The 21,369-nt window shown below is 46.4% G+C and overlaps 1 protein-coding gene across 1 annotated transcript in view; it reads right to left on the bottom strand.

The window, feature by feature from the left end:
• Positions 1–2,109: 2,109 nt before the first annotated feature.
• The window catches only part of LOC135378206 (guanidinobutyrase-like), a 39,449-nt gene continuing 20,189 nt past the window's right edge, over positions 2,110–21,369 (bottom strand). Inside the window, exons 2-8 of the mRNA XM_064611152.1 lie at positions 11,857–12,225; positions 10,903–11,028; positions 8,578–8,762; positions 8,091–8,291; positions 5,833–5,980; positions 3,518–3,612; positions 2,110–2,293 (exon numbers count right to left, since the gene is read on the bottom strand). Coding sequence (XP_064467222.1) covers positions 2,189–2,293; positions 3,518–3,612; positions 5,833–5,980; positions 8,091–8,291; positions 8,578–8,762; positions 10,903–11,028; positions 11,857–12,040 — 1,044 coding nt within the window. The 5' untranslated portion in view covers positions 12,041–12,225 and the 3' untranslated portion in view covers positions 2,110–2,188. The remainder of the gene's footprint in view (positions 2,294–3,517; positions 3,613–5,832; positions 5,981–8,090; positions 8,292–8,577; positions 8,763–10,902; positions 11,029–11,856; positions 12,226–21,369) is intronic.

The raw sequence follows: 21,369 nt of genomic DNA, 5'->3' as shown, positions 1-21,369 counted from the left end.
TTAAAAAAATATATATGACACTTTTTCCAAGATGAAACAAAAATTCGGTCGATAGATCGCCCGCAAAAAATTCGTGAAGGAACGCCACTTTTTTCTTTATTTTGTTCATTGCGCTTCTTAGAAGACGCGTATTTCCTTCATCCCCAACGTCACGTGAGAGGGGGAAGGAGCACAATGCCGCCTCATGCGTCGAAGATGAGCTTTAACATGCGGAAACAAAACAAAAACAAATGTATCGGGTGACTCTATCGGAACTGGCCTTATCTTGGGTCGCATTTTCTCTTTCCTTTTAATCTTTTCCAGGACGCGAGAGGCGATAGTGTGCTCTTTCTCCCTCTCACTTGGGGGTGAAGGAAAGACGTGTCTTCTAAGAAGCGCAATGAGCAAAATAAAGAAAAAAATGTCGTTCCTTCACGAATTTTTTTGCGGGCGATCTACCGAACGGATTTTTGTTCTGAAAACGGCTACGATATCAGGTGACCGAAAGGAACAGATGTTCTCATTGGGACAACTTCGTAGCTTTTATAATTAAAAAGTTAATTAATGAAAGTAATTAAGACATTGCCTTTGGACTTTGCTAATGCCCTCTTAAGGAGTGCCCTTCAGCATATGCTATATTGCAATTGATTTCATCTTGGAAAAGTGTCATATATATTTTTTTAAATATGTTTGCAGTTAGCTGGGACACCCTGTATATGGGATGCGCGCTGTCGGATTTACGCATTTTCCGTAGACACCCCTCACAAAAAGACTGTTTGGGGCGTTGCCGTAATTCACAATACGATGTACTCGCTATGAGAAGAAAGGGCATTTCGAGACGAATACAACGATGTAGATTACTTTGGGGTATCACAACTGGGGGACGAGTTGTGAGGTTCCCAATACTTACCATATTTTACAAATGAGGCAACTTTGCGATTTTTTATCTCCTCAGAGGCAAAGCTTAGGATCTTAAGATCTTAGGATGCAATGCTACCCACCCCAGACAATACGTGGAAAACAATTCAGCTGAATATGTCAAATAGTTATGACGATACGTGGCGTCAAACTGCGTAGGAAGCGCAATGGTCGAAATGTCCACATCTGAATGATAATTCATTAAAAAATAACCACCAATTATTTTCAACTACTTTCAGCGCCAAGATCCCTCCTAGGGACAAGGCTTTAATATATGTTTGAAAGAAAAAAATTGGAGAGGTCGACCGGGCTACCCTGCCTGATCCGGCCTGAAATCACCCAGTACCGAAGTGATTAATTTTCATCGTCGCTGGATTAGTTTAAACTGCACTCGAATTAATTCATGTGACACACGGATTAAATTTTTTTGCGCTTAGATTAATTAATATGGTGCCTGGATTTTTTTTTTTTTTTTGCGCTTGCATTAATGTGTGGCACCTGGACAAAAATTTTGGCTTCTGGACTGTTTCATATGGCATACAGATGAAAAATTTTGCAATTGGATTAAAATGAGTGGGAAAATCTGTAGATGAAATGCCGCTTTCATCGGAACCCGATACGTGAAAGTTTATGCGAAGTTCATGGACTATAGTTGTAGCGCTGGGGAGGTAAATTCGGGGCCGGGGGACTAAAATGGGAAATAATTGCAATCTGGGGGACTAAAAGCTGTAATTACGTACTCCTTTATTCCTTAGAGCGAATAATATCCCTTCGTATTTTCTGTGGACAAATCACTGCCCTATACTAATCCACATATTACGAGGCAGATTCAATAATGTTTGCTGCACTGTTTTTCATCGTGAGAGATAAATGCCCTTCAACGTCAGTCATCTAAGATACATGCTTCTGCAGAATTTCCACGCTACAAAGGCCTAAAACAGAGAGGCTTAAATATCGCAGATATCGTGGATGAAACCGCAAGGCTGAGCCTGACAGATAGACGAACAAGATTGTGATTGCCAAAGCGAGTCCACAGCAATACTTCTCGTGTTGATACTTACAACCTGAAACTTGACCTTCTGCCCGGGAGGCCAAGCCTGCTGGCTCGCGCAAGACGAAACAATGCGAAGCTCTTATGTGCAATGTCACACGTGCGATGTTCATTGGGAAACTTGAGCTGTGCCCTACCAGATCGAACAAATGTCACTGACATGAAGGACTTGGCATTGGTTTATCTATATGATCTGTGTTTGCTATACAGAGGAACACGGTAGTAGACATTCCATAGTATCTACGTCTTCAACTGCTTCACTCCCGGAAGAACACACAGGATTTCGAAAAGAAGGTTGGCTGCTGTAAGGGCAGTGTTTCCGCACTGGTCATATGGTGGTGATACCTGCAAATCGAGCACTAAGGTTAGACCTGAGAGGGTGTACCACCAAAAACACGATAGGTCGTTATGCTCTTCCGTTTTAGGTGGTTGAGACGCCATTTCAGTAACTAATAACAAGTAAACGAGAACGGAATAGACGTGGGACAACTGTGAGATAGAGCGGCGATGGGCGAACATGAGTGCATCAACACGTGGGAGCTTGTAGCGTTGCTCTGGAACCGACGGCCTCGAGACACGCGTTATCTTCGTTCCCAGCGACAACTCATTAGCACTCGTGGTAAAGTTACTTGAAGAACGCGACTAAGTTAAGTGTTGCAGCTACTACACTAGGAAAAATATAACTAAGTTACGCGTATAGTTATACTGCACACAAACTATAACTAATTAACGTAGAGATTTCGAAGAGAGTTATATAGTTACTTTATGGCTGCCTTTCAAACCAATTAAGAGCTGAAGATCTAAGTGACTAAACCAAAACTCAGTACCTGTTAAAACCCTGTCATGCTGTACAGGAGCCGTGAAAGGTTTCTCCATAACGTTTTATTTATTTATTTATATTTTTCGGCTGCGGCGGATGGTGCAACCAACAACATGCGCGCACAAGAACGCTGATCGTAGCTGACTTATAGCGCGCGAGAGAAGTCTTTGGCCTGCACGCGGAAGACGTCACGTATAGAGTACGCCGTAAGTAGAGCCGCGCCGTGTCTACAGCAGACAAATTTTCAGTGGGAAATGAGACCTTGCGGCTGGCTGCTACGTTGATGCTCCATCACACTGACCTGATCATGTAATGCAAAGAGGTTGGGCCGGGCCTCCACGGTAACGCTGCATCGCTCATGGCTGGCTTTTGAAGCCTCTCCAATATGCTCCGTGATCACTTCAATACGTACACCCATGTATATAATATCTAACAGGACCTCCCCTTCCTGTCAAACTTACCTTGGTGCGTTCAAGACTCAGCAAATTTAACTGTGCATCCCTCTAAACCGCTTAATTCCGCTGGCAAAAAAAAAAAAAAAAAAAAAAAAAAAAAACGATTTTTCCACCTTGCGTAGTGTATCCATACAAACTATAAAGCTTAGTACGTTCTCTCGGTCCCAAGTTTTAACCTTAACTGATGAGTTTGACATCCTTGAACCTGAGCCATGATATCACTGGCGACGTCTCGCCAGGAGACTGCTTGATAACGGTGTGAACCCCCCTAATAACATCAAAATCAGGACTTACCTCAACTAAATCTGCTCCCACAAGGTTTAATCCTTTACAGCTTCTTATGATTTCAAGCACCTGGATTGTAGACAAGCCTCCGATTTCGGGCGTACCTTCGTGAAAGCAACAATAATTTTTGCTTCAGATGATACGCTGGTGGCCCCATGACGTAACAGGCTGTCGACAGGCGATAGTGCGCGTACAAGGTTCAGTAAGGTTCGGTGTGAGTCATGTCCAGATACTGACCCTGGTAGAACGCACTGAAGACAAGGACTGACATCGACAGCGTCTCAGTCTTTGTCTTCAGTGCGTTTTACCAAGATCTGTTCCGACCAACATGTTCTACATCCTCTAGCACGTCCAGACACTTCGCATTGCGGGTGGTTGTCCTCCATGTCATCATGACCTCTACAGTGGTGCCTCCAACAAGTTTCTACGTTTAATTACAATTTAGCCGCTTGGTGGGGAGTCTCGGAACTAGTAGCAACAACAACGAACAGCTCGTTCAGACAGAATGGGAAACTTTATTTGCACTTCAACATAAAAAATATTTCGACAATAAAAAGCGAGCCATTGTTCAAGAGCATTTTACGCGTTCTATAATTTGTGTTTAAGCTTTGTAATGGTTAATCACTGGTGTTCGCCGAGGAGCGAAACAGCGAGCCATAGAAGATATCGTGCAAAAGCACGTGACATTTGAAGATGGTGACATATCATCGCTGAGTCTGAGGAGAGATGAACGGAACACGCACGAAGTTCATCTCCCCGTTCAGCTCAGACTCATGGATGTGTCTTGATCTTCAAGTTCACACCAGCTTCCTTGCCTCCATCTACTATGTTCTTCAACGTGACATTTACTATATCTTCGCAATGGTTTGAGCTGTCTGACAGATGAGCCACAACAAAAGAGTTTTATATAAAAAAAACACACACACAAAAAAAAAACAGAGGTGTGCAGCAGTAATGTCGTCATGCCGGGACTCCAAAACGTGGGACCTAAGTGTTTATTTTATATGGTGTTAGCGCCGCGAAGAAACTGACCATGAGTGCCGCTCCTTGAGGTCGGGGGGTACGTTGTTTTGGTACCTATCTGGCAGATCATTTGTGGTACTGCAGACTTTCATGAATGATATGGTGCGCTGAGCCGTGACTAGTGTTCAATCCACTTCATCGACAGTGACACGCCGATGTTCGTGTATGAGCTGTTCGATTCCAGAGATTCCGTCCGGCGTCGTCGAAGTGTGAGTCAGCCAGAGCGATGGGCTCCAATCCAGCGACTTTAGGCGCGCACCAATGCCGTGTATTAAAGGGAGTCTGGCCATTAGGAGGAGCGTAGAAAAGAGGCTCGACCTATCAATCAAACTTGGGCGCGTTTCATTGGTTGCTGTTTTCCATGGGGGCACTGTGAGCAATGTATCATGCTGTGACCTCCTTGAGAACCACTTCAAGCCTGCAATCACGTCAAAGCGGCGTGGTTTGCTCAACTGTGGTGTGTTGCTTCTGCAGGACGACAATGCGCGCGCCCCCAACACGGCACGTACGACAGCGGAGAAAATCACAGGTCTGCGTTTCGAGTGGATTCCGCATCCGCCATACCCACCGGACCTCGCACCGAGCGATTTTCATCTGTTCGGACCCTTCAAAGAGGTTCTCGGCGGAATGAAGTTCGACACATACGATGACTTGGAAACGGCGGTGCATGCCTGGCTTCGGAGTACGTCACAATATTCTTTTCCCGCAGCATCCATGCATTGGTGAAGCGTTTGCGTACATGTATCGAACGCGGGGGCGATTATGTTGAAAAGTGATAAAGTGCTTATTATGATGTCTCGAATATTATGCACATAAAAATAAATTACTTTTTGACTCTGCCTCGTAGTTCACGCAAATTCTCGATGAGCTATCTGTTTGACATAGCCGCAGTGTTCTTCAGAAAATGGACGATGTAGGAGTCACCGACACACCCGGGAGTATGGGAGTCAGTGTAGAAGGGGGTCAGGAATGAGAGACTGGTTGAACCAGGTGGGCGTTGGACATTGCATCCGGAACCGGACATCGGGGTAGTGATTCAAAATCAGTATGCCCCTTGGCAGATTTTTATGGAATATAAATTTCGTGTTCCTGGACTTGCAGGGGCCAGCGAACTAAACTGTCACAAGGGTCTGTTATCGCTGTTCGCCAGCAAAGTGCGCACCAATCACCGACGACGTTGTCGGGGGCCATAAGTCTAGGCGAAATTTCTTACCCATCCAGGTGATGGCAAGGCGCTAACTTCTATTTACATTATATTCAACAGTTCTTTTCAAATGACAAGTGAATGAACTGTTGCTTACCTGTCCCAGGAGCATAGGCAGGATCAAGGGAATCGATATCCAAGGTCAGATAAACTGGGCCCTTTTTCAGCACAGGGAGCACTTTGCTTTCCATGACAGGCAACAGAGATTTGTGCCAACACTCCCGAGCTTGAATGATGGTGAAACCCTGCATCGAGTATAAGCTTGGAATTGATTAAAATGCATTCAATTAAAACAATGCAGAGTAAAAGAGAGTCACACTCGACCTCGCAAAAATGCAAGTTTCCTCCAATTGTGAGCGTTTACTGCGTTAAATTTGCCGTCGACAAAACGGTTCGGTTGAGAGTCTTTGAGTTCGACAAGCGCGCTAAGAAGACACTGATTCACAATAGAAAAGTCTTATCGTATCAACGAATGCTTAATCCGACGTGACTGCCGTCTACGAACTTCTGTTCAGTATTTTATAAGGAATTATACAGGGTGTCCCAGAAAACGTGTCAATAAAAAAACTACGCCACCTAAAATCATGCGGTTAACGGCATTTGTTCTTATTACGTTTTTGCCGCCTCCTGTTGTGAATGTCATGTATCTAAGTTTAATTATGTACATATTTGCGAACTGAACTCGGAAATTTGCCAAGTAAAGATCACTTTTTTACCCCACCAATATAAAGAGCGTGCCGAATTCACTCAAATCCATGATAATTGACAGCGATATTCACGAGCTATCCCATCGGAAAAAATAACCAACCCTAGCAGCACAATGTACTGAAAGTCGAGTGCAGTAGGGGTGGACGGTATGTGTCTTATTAATGTTTGTTAGTTTCACAAGTCTGTTCAAGGTCTTCCACCTACCCGTCCACCCCTATTGCACTCGAGTTTCAGTACATTGTGCTGCTTGGGGAACTTCGTGCTTTTCGGAGCACCGGACCATAAGGGTACATTTATGCTGCAGCATCGCTGCTGGCACATGGCACATCGCTGTTTGGCGATGACGAAACAAACACATGTATATCTCTGTGGGCGCGTTCATGCTGCAGCATCGCTGCTTGCCAAAGATGCACGCCATGATCATCGCCACAACAATGCTGCCAAACATGTTTGAACATGCCCGGGGACTACCTGACTTCTGGCGATGACAGGTCAAACACAGAGCTTTCTGTTGGTGCATTTACCCTGCAGCCTGGCTGCTCGCTTATCCTCGCCGCTGCTTGCCGCTCTGCTCGCTGCACCTAGGAATGTAAACATGTTTGTCTTCCTGGTATCATTGATGACTGGCGTCTTGAAATCCGACCTGCGATTGGTTGTGATGAAGTCGGTTTCCTCCTTCCCACTTTTCCTCGTTTCCATCCTTCCACAGTGAACGCTGCTAGGCGACTGATATAGCGAAAGCGAGCAGCATCTTGAGCAATCTGCAGGGTAAACGCACCCTAGCGGTTATGCGAGCAGCGATGTGCTTGAAGCTGCAGCGAGCAGCGAGCAGCGATGCTGCAGCATAAATGTACCCTAACGCGCGATGACTTTTTGAGCGCAATCGCTCTCAGTCCGACGAAAGGAAGTTCCAAAGCCAGCCCCTCCAGCGATACTCCACAGGGTGATAGTAGAAAAAGTAACAGTCCCTAAAATTGGGAGAGGGAAAGCATTATCCCAGCAAAAGTCGGACGCGATAAGCCATGCCTGTGTTATCTCTTTCTGTGATGCCGTGGTGGGCTGGGTTTCCAACCTCCTTTCGTCGGACTGACAAAGATTGCGCTGAAAAATTCATCGTGCGCTATCCCGTGGGAGTTCCGTAGAGCATGGTGTTCGTCTATTTTTTACGATGGGATAACTCCTGAATATCCCTGTCAATTATCATTAATTTGAGTAAATTAGACACGCTCTTCACATTGGTGTGGTAAAAAAGTGACATTTACTTGGCAAGTTTTACATAATTAAACTTACGTTACACGACATTCAATCAGGAAGTGGCAAAAACCCAGTAAGAACAAATGCCGTTGACCGCATGATTCCAGGTGGAGTAGTTTTTTAAGTATAATTCAATGACACGTTTTCTGGGACACCCTGTATAAGGTTTGTGTGTCTCTCTCTGAAATGAATCCTAAGGCGCTCGGTGTTTAAGGATGGACTACTATGCATGATTTTTTTTCTTCAGCGAATTAATGTTCTGCACATAAGCTACTGTTAACTCTCCTTCTCTTGCACCTACATGTTCGAATGTTGCGTACGCCGTACTGCCTACTGGAACGCATCAGTATGTGAAAACTACAACGGGGAATACTTTGACAGCTTTCCGCAGACCTGTTCCACACTCCAGCATTCTTCATTGGGGCCGTAGATAGTCCCTCGGAGCCCGATTTGAACTACCCTTTTAGGATCCACGAGATTTTCCTCCACTGCGCGGTAGAAGGGCGTTCCATGAGCTACACTGCAGTTCATCATTGACGGATTGACGTCTGCATGCGCGTCCAAGTGCAGCAAACCTACAGGCCCGTGCTTCTCCTGCGCCCAAGAAGAGAAAGGATGTAGGGTAATTGGAGTAGACGGTGAAAGATCAGTACGCCATCTACATACAGGTTAATCCAGAGTATACGTTGATGTGGTGGCGTCGACACATTCCCGAACGATGAGCTCGTGGGCGGATATATGGAATACATTGACGTGTACTGACAGTAGTCCTGCCCTTTGCAATATCACTCAAACAGCCTTATGTTTGGCTTGGTGTGAGTGCAACACAGGAGTAGAATACCGCGGCGCTACTGGACTATATTGCTGTCAAAACACTCGCCTTAATCGCTTTGAGGACGGGATAGGTGACAGTGTGGTCTCCGCCGATTCCCACAGGAAGACATCCATGAGAGAGCACATTGCGGACGAAGTTCTCGATGTCTACCATGGCCTTGGCCGTATCATACATGGTCACAGGAACGTCACCAACGTCAGCAATCTGCAGAGATTCGAAAGGAGCCGCACCTGGATGGCACGGTTGCAGTTGCTGGTGGATCCCAACGTGCCACACATTTTTTGGCAGATTTAGAGCAGGGTACCCAAGCGCATTGGAGGCCCAAAAGAAATAAGCGACCGTCACTGCGCATGCCCAGGACAGAAAAAGTGTCTCGCGCAATACGCATTGACGATCGACTCCTTTTGTCCTTGGGTCCACAAAGCACTCGGGTATATACCTTATTCTAAAACTGCCTATGTTCTCAAATGGTGCAATAGTACACGCATCCTCCGGATGGGTAGCCGATCGGATGCCGGTAAATGGTGCGAAGATACCAAACCAGCCACGATTTTGTTGTCACTGCGCATCAACATTAAATTGCTGGCGTCCTCCGCCGGGTTCCATTCCGGAGCCTCAGTAAATCACTGAAAAATGTGCTTCCGCATTTAAAATGTTTATAATGTTTTGCACGCACGGGAAATAAACGAACTTTCTAGCAACATCAAAGTAAGCAGTCGTCAGATAAGATCGCGTATTTCTCCAATATGTACCAGTTCACCACCCTCTCCCCCCAATCGTACCTTTGGTATGCAAAACGAGGGTATATCATCTCCCCTATGTAAAATTCCCGTAGAACCCCTCTCGAACTTATCGAAGTTATGTTACTGAAATCTTCTTGTTTCACTTTACATTCCTGCAAAATATTTTGGCTCTACGTGATGCAAAAGCTAGAGAAATTTAATTTTTATTTTTGGGAACTGTGACGTCACGTTATGCTCCCAGGGAGCGCCCGGCTCTCATCTGGCAACGTTGTTGCACTTCGAGTCTTCCGGGGGGGCTCAGTATTTCCACTCCGGTAGCGGAGCCCCACGTGACATACCATCCAACCGCTCCGACCATGGAGAAAACACAAAGGAGGGAGAAGACATCCCTCCCATGTTCCCTTTCGACCAGCCTCACGTGACCATCACCTAACGCCGGCCTCGTCGCTAGGAGATGAGTGCCCTCTCCAGAACATGACATCATTGCAGTTTGTGGGCTTATGATTACGTCACTCGCTGGTTGCGTCATCAAAACTTGTGGAGGCTCAGCAGATCTTCAAAAATTGACAGAAATGCACAGCGTTCGCAAACAGGATTGACATTTCGCGTATAGAATCCTTGAGGCGCCTTCTTTTCATGGTCTAAATAAAATAAACGCTGTTTTCTGAGTTGCATCCTAGCACATCTTCTATGTCTGTCTCTTTCGGGGACTATGCGGATCGTGCGGATCGGATGAAGCCTTCCAGCTTGCTGGTCGGCGGGCATAACAAAAAGCAGGATTATGATGCAACATGTACGGACTGAAGCGCTTGGCAACGAGATGTCCTTGTTACCTCTACCAATAAGAAAAGAGTACTTTGCGCAAAGACGCGATGTGCGGACGAAATTAATTCATCCTCATTTTCCTTCTTTTTTTTTCTTGTTTTGTTGGCCCAGCCAATATTACTGTTCTACTTGATGTGCAGTCTTTCCTTGCTCGCATATGAGACGCGTGTGTGGTTAATTTAACGAGCGTATTTAATCATTATATTTCGAAATATTATTCTTCCATAAAGATTTATTGCATGTTTTCTTTTTCGACAACGTGTTTCTCGTGAAGAAGGTTAGTAGCAAGCATTTCAGAGTAGCCCTGCAGTGTGGATATGCACCTAAGTTGTTTGCTTTCTGCGTCTATCTGTATTCACGAAGATATTATGGACACATCTATTTTTTTCCTCCACGATATGAATTGCGCTCGCTTCTTTAGACGACTACTGCACCGGGTAGTGCACCGTATATAGAGTCCGTATAGAGTCAGTACTGCACCGTATATAGAGTCAACTTCTTTTTCCGTTTCACCAACATTCGTAAACCCAAATCTATGTTTTCGATTATCCTGTACACGACAGGAAGAGTAAGACATATCTTACACGTTTCAGAAAATGTTGCACGCGTCCGTTCAGCCGAAGGTTCTCGGAAAACATGTTTCTTCTTTCACGCCGCGATGTTCTTCGAACTGCACGCCATGCGAGTGATGCATGGCGGATGCAGTTTAAGCCGCTTTTTGGAAACTCCATTTTTCAGGATTACCAATCTTGCTTCCGGTACAGCGTAAGGGCGATAGTGAATCATTTTTCCTTTTTCTCACCTGTAGCCATGTTGTAGGGTCTAAGAAGCGCAGATTCGCAGCGGATCTGCCGGGGCCCGAAACGCGCTCCCGGTCTGTTGGAGGTGCCGCAGTCGAAGGGGATTCCATAGAAGCATACGTCCAGCCCTTAAAAAAATATACATAATAAAAAATAAGTGGATGTCGATGTTTGCCCTTCGCGTGGGAGCGTTTTGATCCGCAGAGTGTGTCGGTAGTTCCGTATGCTCTCGAATATCGGGGAGGTACATACCGAGAAAAGCGTACGTCCTTATCGCAACATCACACACGAGGGTCATTAGGGTGAAATGTTTGTGCTTTTGCTGTTTCTTTCCTTTTTTTGTTTCCTTTCAAGGCCATTCCACTATAAAACAGGGAAACGCAAAGCAACCGCCAAAAAGGTTGATCGCCTTACGAAAGATTACCTAACTTCAGCTGTCTCACCTTCCTACGAAATGACAACCGAATACCGTTCTGATGCGCACTTCCTGCTTACAATGAGACGAGGATTAGTTAATGATAAAAGCGATAAGTCATGGCTTTATGTCGCGAGACAACTATGACCAGAAACGAGGATCAGTGACCTCTACACAAGTTTGGGAACATCCCATCCCATTTAAATCTGTGCTTCAGCAACCTGCGTCATTTTCGCTCGTTTGTTAACGTGATTGAAAGAGTTACATGGGGGCGGGGGGGGGGGGTTGTGCTCGCCGTTCAAATTAGTCCCGTCTTCATGATATTGTATGAGTTTGAGTATGAGTGTTTCGTGCTGGGTTTAGCAGTGGGCGATCCGAAACAGGACCACCGTAGCAGTCATGTCAGCCTCATGCACCCTGTAGTTTCGGAGTGTACGTTGAGTCAGCTGATGACTTGTACTTTTCCCCATGCACGTTAACCGACGGTCCATTTCGAAAAACTCGCGGGCGGCCGTCGGCTGTGTGTAGTTGAAATGCTCACCTTTAGGTGTCTCCACAAACGGCAGTCTCATGAACGTCGCGATGCCACCGGGTCTGGGACACGCGTTTCCTGACAACGGTTGGTTGAACCTCGAGGTGTCGGCACGTTGTCCCTTTGCAGTCGATAAACATCGTAGAACCGAGAAGGGAGTCTTCGAGAAAAGGTTGCACACACGTTTGTTCATCGCGCTCCAATGTACCGTATCTCTCGCGGTCACACTTTCATTTATGTGCGGGGCTCTGAGATATGACGTGTGGGATCAGAGGTCTTGTAAGCAGATATGTCGTAAAGAACATATCTTTCGGCGAGACTGGAACGCAGAACGTCTGGAACGCAGCTTTACTGCTGAGGTGTACTCTCATCAGTGACCTGAAAAACACATCGTCATGTGCAAAAGAGGCCTTCATCTGTAGCGTTACGTTGGGAAGCGACCAGCTGGTGGACCAAGTATCGTGTTTATTTCCCGCGTGCTATCATATATGCCCTTGCACAGCGCACAACCACACGTGTCAAGGCAGGCACGTGATAGCCAACTGCAAGCATAAAGGTAGACGGGACAATAGATATCGGTTCTACGTACAGACAACAACACACCCTTGATACAGGATATTAAAGGACACACACACACACACAAAAAGAAACCTTAAAGTTTGCGCGAACGAGCTTAAGGAAAAACAAAATCCGTAAAAAAAAAAAAAAAAATAGCAGGCATTTCCCATGAAGCGAATGCGCACAAGCTTATCACATAAAGCAAGCACAATGACTGACTTGCCTTGTTTGTAAAGGAGTAGGTGAATAGTATTACGTCACAAAGCTGCACTTCCTCCGGGCAGGGTTGCCACATTTGGCAAATGTAGCCAACTTTGGGTACTTTCGGTTTCGGTTGGCGCGTCAGTATCAAAGTTCGCTATTCTGCTATTTTTGGCTACCCCCTCCAAGGTTCTACTGAAGAATGCCGCCAAAACAGAAAGAAAACAGAGATGCGCGATTTTTCGAGCACGCCGTTGTCTTTTTCTTTGCTATGTTCAACAGTGACACACTGTGGAGAAGAGGACGACAAGAAGAGCGCTTTGCGGATGACGATGAAGACCCACAAAGTGCCTCGCCCCTGTATGGTTTCAGCTAGACAGGCTTGCTTCGCTTTTGTATTTTCCTCAACGTCATTAAATTCAAACTAAACTAAACACTATGGTTTCAGCGCTGCAGCGTGCGATATCTCTTCAGTGCATGTGTCATGGTGTGCTTATTATTAAAATCTCTTCGTACACTGAATAATATTACTTTCATGCGAGCAGTGACGCCTGACACGTATTTTCTGTCAGGAGCGACAACTTTATTTTGATGACTGGAATTGTCAGGAATTTGTAAACAGTTGTCTGTAGTCAGTATTGACACAGGCGCTTCATTGGTATTGGATATTGCTCACTTTTGACTTTGCGTATCATTCGGGAACTTTTTTGAATTTTGCAAGTAAAGTCGATGTGGAAGGCGAGATAAGAAAACTGACATTGCGATCAAAATAAACAGTTTTGACGGTCTTTTTGGCCACACACAGCCTTTCTACATTAGTCGACTACGTGGGGTACAAGATTGGCTACGTGTATTTAGTGCTGCCACCCCGTGGTAGTCGCAGGAACTGTGCCGTCTGGACTGCCATTTGCTCAGTTCCTTCATTTTCCCGTGCGTGTTTTCGTTCATTTTCGTGTTCATTTCGTGCCCGTTCATTTTCTCCCGCTCAGGAACCGGTGTAGAAAAGATACCGCATCGGCCAGCACTCCTCACGCGAACAAATGTGCATATCGCACGCGGAAGCAAGCAATCTTCTTTTTCCTTGATCTTTCAAACGCTGATACGCTGCTCCGATGTATACCGGATGACCAGTTATATGGAATATTATGTTGTCGTCAGTCATACTCATTAAAGACGGCGGCCATCAGTATCCATTCCAATGGGAAGAGGGATTTTGGTAGTCCACCCCTGTTGCTTCGTCGCTGGGAACGAGGTCAAGGAGCGCCCGGAGACTGGTGGTTTGAGAGTAACGCGAGAAGGCGTAAGGAGTACAATAGATTTTGACAGTCATTGTTGAATTTTTTTGGGGTAGAGTATCGCCCCTGGCGATGAAACTCCACATTCCTAATCTTAAAAATAAAGTTGTTGTTCGTCCCTTAACGTTTACGCACAGTACACATGTGATAGATTGCGTTGTGATGGACTACGTACAAAACGATCAGCTTTGTGTCTTACCCAGTCACACCGCTCCTCACCAGCTCCCGTGACGTAGTGGTTAAGATGATCCACGCCGAGACTGGGAGGTGACACGGGTTCGAATCCTGTCACCGGCTGTGCTGTCTGAGGTTTTCCCTGGGTTTTCCGAAGACTTTCCAGACGAATGTCGGCACAGTACGCACACTAACCTCCCCTGTCCCTCACTCCTTCCTGCTGTCCTCTCTCCATCTATCCACGTCTGTACGCCGCTCACAGCCACAGGTGCTTCGCGGCGCTAACACGGAAATAAAAAGAAACAGCGCTCCTCTCCCTTGAAGTAGTATACACGTAAGAAAAAAGAGCCGACATACCTCTCTTCACTTTGAAACTGCTCTGATTAATATCGTAACATTATTTTATAAATTATGGTACGCGTACACAGCCACACTTCGGTGCCTTATTGCCGGCTCAGCGCAATTATTTGCTGCAAACATCCAATAAAGTTAAAAACTTGGTGGCTTGGTACCTCATTCTAAAACATCCTATGTGCTGGTAAAGACCTGATGAATTATGACGCTCTGGATCCTAAAGGTCCTGGACTTGAATGTCGAGTACTTTTCCCTATTTTAATTTCGATCGATGATTGATTACCCATCAGTGCAATATAGGGAGTATACTTTCACAGTGTATGGGAGCTTTGAAGTTGAAGTACGAAATCTAATTTGTTTGGCAGCGTTTCGTGATTCAACAATACGCTGTACGTTTCTATTGCTATCTCAATATGACCACGCGACTTTGTGCCATACGAGCACAAGTCCTGTAGATGCACGTGATTGCACATCCGCAGGACCGGGATTGTTGACTACCCTTGGGCAGTCTGGCAGAAACGTCCTGAAGTTATGGCTGATGCATGGAGGATGCTGACGCGATGACGCTTTGAGGACATCCTCAGGACGTCATACAGAAACAATAACAACAACTTTATTGGGAGATGGTGAATGGGGAGTTTCATCGCCAGGGGCAATACTCTACCCCATAGCTGGTGGTGATGCGGGGAATTAAATAATGAGCCCCTTCACAATAAGGATCGAAGTCCTATGGCATCCAGAAAGGTCAAGAGAGGTTTGAGGGCAGAGTGTTGGTGGGCTGGATGTGGCCAGGGACCAAACAATTTTGTGAGAGAGAGGGGGGGGGGGCGAGAGTCCAGCACGTTAGGGGATCCGGAGAGAACGGTTCGGGAAGGTTTGTAGTGTGGGCAATGGAGAAGAATGTGCTCTAGATCTTCTACAGCACCGCAGTGATAGCATTGGGGAGAGTCAACTTGTCTCAAGTGGTAACTCCACTGCGCTGTAAAAGCCACATCGAGGCGCATTCGATGAACTAATGCGGCATCTTGACGAGAGGTCGAGGCATGCGGAAAGCGAGTGCTGGGTCAACTCTGCTCAGCATAGCTTGGGGGGGAGAATGTCAGCGGCTCATTGGCGGGAATCCAGGGGAGTCACGAGGCATCGCAGTACGGAACGACGATCTCCTCTCAGCAGCGCAGTACGCGTCCGTCTCCGAGACGAGAGAGCTGCTTCTGCGGCGCTGTCGGCCTGTTCTATTCCCTTCGACACCGCAATGGTCTGGAACCCACAGGAGCACCAGCCTGTCCCCTGCTTCGTAGACAAAGTTTCAAGCCATTAACACATCCATCACCAACGGTGCGGATAAGCCTCGGCATACAGAATAAGTCGATTCCACAAACACAGCATGGAAATCTATAGCCCCGAGGATGGGGCATAGAGGAAGAAGTGATGTTCCGTGGAATCATGGCGTCCCCTCCCATAGTGGAGTTCAACGTATGTGACAGTTGAAAATCCCAGATTCGTGGCGAACACGGTCCACTTGTTGCATGCTCGTGGAATGGGGTGTCGTGAAAGGGTCCGCGGTTTATTTACAATGAACATTTGTCGCGCAAGGTACCAGGGCCCCGATCTTACATGCATACATGCATACATGCATACATACATACATACATACATACATACATACATACATATGTAGCGGCCGGTGGACAGCGACGAAGATGGCCACGCGCCTGGAGCACCTGCCTCAGTTCCGCCGGCGCGGCCATGGAGATAGGCCACCGTCATCGCCTCTCCGTGGCATACCATCATCGCCGGTCGGGGCTCATGTAGAGGAAGACCACCGTCCTCTACACATACATACATACACACACACACACACACACACACACACACACACACACACACACACACACACACACACACACACACACACATACATACATCGCGTTCCCAAAGTGCGCAGATTTTATTCGAACGAATTATTACGAAGTGAGCGCTTCGCCTCTGTGAAGCAAGAGGGCGCTGAAAGCAACACTGCTGACGTCATCCGGCATGGAAGAATGCAAGCTTCGTAGCAAACGACAATGCTGGGTGACGTCACAGTATCTTCCTCCGGGCGAACCGCTGCGTGCTTGGCATTCTGGTTTCGGTTTGGTATTGTCATCATTTACGAATTAATTACTCGCACAAAATGAATGCGAATGTTGTATTCGGTATCAAGAGAGCGGTCCGTGTTCGGTATGACGCTCACCTATTTTTTTTTTTTTTTCGAATCCTGGCGAAGTCCGCGCTCGAAAGCCGCTTTGATAGGTTCCCGCGAGAGCTCGTGGCGAATGACGGACCGAAGTGATGCATTTAACTTGCGCTATGGGATAACGACAAGTTGACGATCGGGCTCCAGGCTGCATGTGCGACAACGAACCAACCGGGGCACCTAGTTGCCATCCTTATGAGTGCGTTTTTCACCTTCTTGTACGCGCAACATCTCTTGTCCGACGTTGCAAATTAGTTGCTGCCACAGGCTTTCCTGCTAACGAAGTGTTACAAGGTAATTTATCAAGGACAAAAAAGTTTGCTAGACGGGGGCTTTGGTCGTGCCGAATTGAGTTGACATTTGGTGGCCGTCAACTTTTGTTGATAAAGTGTATGCGTGGTACGTTGACCCGGTCAGTTGCAACCGTGCCTGATTTAATTGTCCCGGAGGTTCTGTCGGAATGGTTTCGAAGGCTCTGTGAAGTACCTGAAAGGGGCTTTCGTATACTAGGGGCTAGGAGATGCCGCCGGTGTGCTAGTTGTCATACCGGGGGCGATGATAACTGGACGTCCGCGTTGGTTTCGAGGAAGTATGGGCAGCAGCTTTGCCCTAATGTGTCGGAATCGGCGGACATAACACTGTAGGCCAATAGGTTCGTAGTTCGCAACAGTTCTAATTTCCCCTAACCAGAGAAGAGAGCTGTGTATCTGCACCGCCGGAGTGTGTTCAAGATTGTCCCAGTAAGGGTTCCTTATGCTGAGGAAAAACAAGGGTGAGACCATGGGTTTTGATCTTCGTACTCCGTGAGAGCTGCTAAGAGGGGTCTATGATGCCGCTCTACGATACCATTTACCATTGGACGACAAGGAGCGGCAGAGCTATCCCAAGGCCAACTTCCGTCTGGAGCAGAATACAGGATACGTGAAGAAAATCCTGTTTTATTGCCCATCCTTATCAGCTCCCGCGGCCTGCATTCCAACGTTGTCTGGTTAGCGCCGCTATGCTTCTGTACAAGCATCCAGAGGTGTTGCTATCATCGTGAAATTGCGATGTCTCACCATTTCACACAGCTTGCATCTACCACAAAGTGTGTTGGAACGGCCGGCTTACGGGTGGACCTCGATTTCCCGGTTGCGAAATCCCCGATCTGGAAATTCCCGTCCTCGAAACAAGGAAAATCAAGAAGAATGCTCGATTGCTTCGTAAGATGGTATATGCCGTGTTTAAAAACACGGTATCACTATTTAACCACCCAAATTCACGGGTTTTCGATGTCTGTCCGAGTCGTTTTAGCGAACGAAAGCCAAATTTTAGCGGCTGTTAGGCTTAGCGGGGCAGACACGACGGAACATCACGTTGGTTAGTTTATTATTGCATTTTTGTGTTAGTCAGTGCAGGTTAGTCTAAGTTCGCTGTTGGTAGTTTCCCGCCCGCGAATGTGCATTTTATAGTCAAATAACGTTTACTTCCAGTAGTTTATTTTGCAGCGGGGATTTCAATCACTTTATTTCGACGTACACCCAGGCCTACCTCCTGTTGTTGTCCGTTATGATAGGGCTATTCCCTCCTTAAAGGGGTCTACCTCCATAGGTAGTCCTCTTACTTGATGACAACTCTTATGTCTCGCCGACACATTGCTCCGACCCCAAAGCGTGTCATGGGGTAAGTTTGCGGAGTATCCGGTGGTTACCGTGGTGCGGAAGCGCTCCAATCAAGGCGAAACAGCCCTTTGTAGCTGAGATAGTGGCATTCTTGAAGAATAAATACAATGTGGCGAATTATTATTCGCCACAATTATTATTCGACTTCGGTCACCGAAAAACTTTCACACACACTGTGCTTCCAAGACTCTTCTGTCGTGAAAGAAAACTAGAGACGTCGGCCAGAGGCGCCAGGCGTGGCACCGAGCTACGGTAGCATGCCCCATTACATGTGTGATAAGGGGAACAGAGTGGATGGATCGAGTAGCAAGCCGTATACTTATGGCCGAACTCTCGTAAACACACAAGAAGGTCGCAGATATAGGCTGCGTTCCAATACCTCGCGCCCGCGAAGCCGCCTGACTAGGCAGCCGAGTAGACCCCTTTCCTTGTCACTATTGGAACAGGCTTGCCTAGCCGAGGCGCCTGTGGCGCCATCTCGTTGCTCACGCAAGAAATGCGTACGGCGCAAGCGCAGCAGGACTGTGCTAAGTTTGTAGGACATCGTGCATAAACTGTCACCTTCACAACTAAACATGTGTTGCAACTCTCTACGCAGTTTTAAAAAAACATACCACTATGTGCAACTTCACATTTAAATCCAGCAGAAACAGCGGGCACGCTGGTACCGTCAACGCGCGTCTCCATCCCGGCTGTCAGATGGTCAGGCGTATAACTAGATTGCATTGATGCGCACTAGGCGGTAGCCGACTTGGCGAGATTTGGAACGAGACTTAACATGGCGGCAGTTCCGGTTAGGGTAAAGTAAAAACGTTTAAAGTAAAAAGGTAAGAAGACAACGAGTCGGTAAACGCAATGCAGTAAAAGTCGACGACACACATACGGAAGTGAGCTCCAACGAACCTGAGAAGAATGATAGCCACACTTACCCTGGAAATATTGGAATGTGTATTGCTGAAATCAGCGCATTGAACTCATACAAAGTTTCGCGCCTTCCGAAAAAAAAAAAAAAAAAAAGGAAAGAAATGCCTTTTCAGCAAACTCCCTTTCTTTCTCGCTGCACCGTATATTATAACTTTTGTGAAACACAATGGAATTCCATTTATTTTCCCCTGCCGATTATGACGATTACCTCAGGTAATCTCCCCCAGGGTCACGGATGTCGATCGCATATTTTAACGGGAGGCCGATCAGCAAAATAATATCTGCACTTCGCTAAAATATAGATCGGATGGTATGCAAATAATATATTTTTTCTTCTTCAATATTCGGCATAGGTGCACATGGAGGCTCCGACATTGAATGGAAGTCTAGTATGCGATAAAAGTGGAAAGAAAATCTGTATGATGTGGTCTTTCTCAGAATAGACGCCAAAAATCCCTAATTGCAGACACGAAAGGCGTGGAAGAGTGCTAGCTTTATTGCGTTGCGTAGGAGAGACAAGTTGAACTGGTCGTATGCAAATATTTCGGCGTTTATTTCAGGACAGTGCACCGAATAAAAACGGACATTTATTGCCACTATAAAGGTCTTGTGACGTTTTAATAGATGCAGTACACTGTATCGCTTGCACAGATTTTAAGGCGCACCGTAGTACCATGGGCGTTCCCAGGATTTTTTCCAAGGGGTGGGGGGCAAAGTGCTTTCAGGGGGGGGGGGGCAAGAGTGCAAATCCCCACTCCCCAACCGCACCTTTTACTGGAGGCGGACGTTGCACACTGTGTGGGTGTTCAGGGGTTCCTATCATGACATCTGAGAATTATCATTACGACCTATGACTAAAGAGCGCACTATTTTCACAAGCGACCTTGGAGTTCCTGGGGGGGGCACGGCCCCTCCCCCCCTTGCCCCCCTCTCGGTACGCCCATGCGGATTTCACGTCAAGAGATCCAACGGGTCAAGAGATCCACCAATGGATCACTTGACCCGTTGGATCTCTTGACCCGGTTGGATCTCTTGACTCGTCTGAGGGTTCGCCAGGCTTGGATCTTTTTACCCCTTTGTGTTACGTCGTTAACATAACTAACATCGCTAAGCAGAAATTACTCGTATAGAAATACGAGTGGCTCGTTTCACGTGCGGTATAAATAGAATACAAATGCAGGTGGCAAATCAGCATCTCATTTTTACTGATTTAGTTACTTACTTTGACCCACCACATCATCATCCCATTTGTGTCTCTGTGTGACACATAGCGCAGTCAAAGAAAAGCCGACAGTTCTCTTATGTCACTTGTGTTAAAAACTGTGGCATTGTAAGATCAATCTGTTTGTAACACAGGATTTATAGGAGTGCTGTCATATTTTTTCTTTTTCTTTTCTCTCTTTTTTTTTTTTTTGACAGCGCTTCGTGTTGGAGATTATTTCTACTTCTCGTATCACAGCAGGCTCATAGTCGAAGAGCCAAGTCGCTGTTGTGGACGGACGTTCTACATGGCAGAACTGTCTGATCATGGACTTTCTTAAGGGTACGAAAGGTAGCTTCATATGCCCGAACATATGTTTGTTTATTTAATTATTTATTTATTTATTTGTGTGCGTGTTTTCTGTATCAAGTTTTCCCTTAATTTTTCCCGCCGTCCACAAAAGGACAAAGACAAAGCACTTTGCTGCTGGGCCCATTATTATTGGTAACAAACTTCAGTTCTGGCATAACGTGGGGACGGCTGCTCCAATGGACCACAAAAGTACAAAGACAACTCTGAGTCCAGCAGTATACCCTGCATTTTGGGGTTGAGGTCAATGAACGTGACAGGTCAATGTTGATTTTGCACATTCAGACAGTATTTTCCCGCACGGGCAGTAAAAGAATAGAATAACGTGATAACGGTGGGGGCCAGTGAAAAGAACGCGACAAGGATAAGTTTTAAGCCCTGCGGAATACGATTCTTTGTAAGTTGAGCTCAATATTCTTGTAAAGGGAAGCTTTATTCGACGCAATAAACTCTGCAACGCACACGCAATATTCTTGGTAACAAGCATCCGTTCTGGCGTTACGGCACTAGGGGTAATGGACATAACCTCCAAAGGCAAAAGGGGGACTC

The sequence above is a fragment of the Ornithodoros turicata genome, chromosome 1, assembly GCF_037126465.1.
Source record: "Ornithodoros turicata isolate Travis chromosome 1, ASM3712646v1, whole genome shotgun sequence".
Lineage (NCBI taxonomy): Eukaryota > Metazoa > Arthropoda > Arachnida > Ixodida > Argasidae > Ornithodoros > Ornithodoros turicata.
The sequence above is the reverse complement of the archived record's forward strand: the minus strand, read 5'-3'. Positions and strand labels throughout refer to the sequence as shown.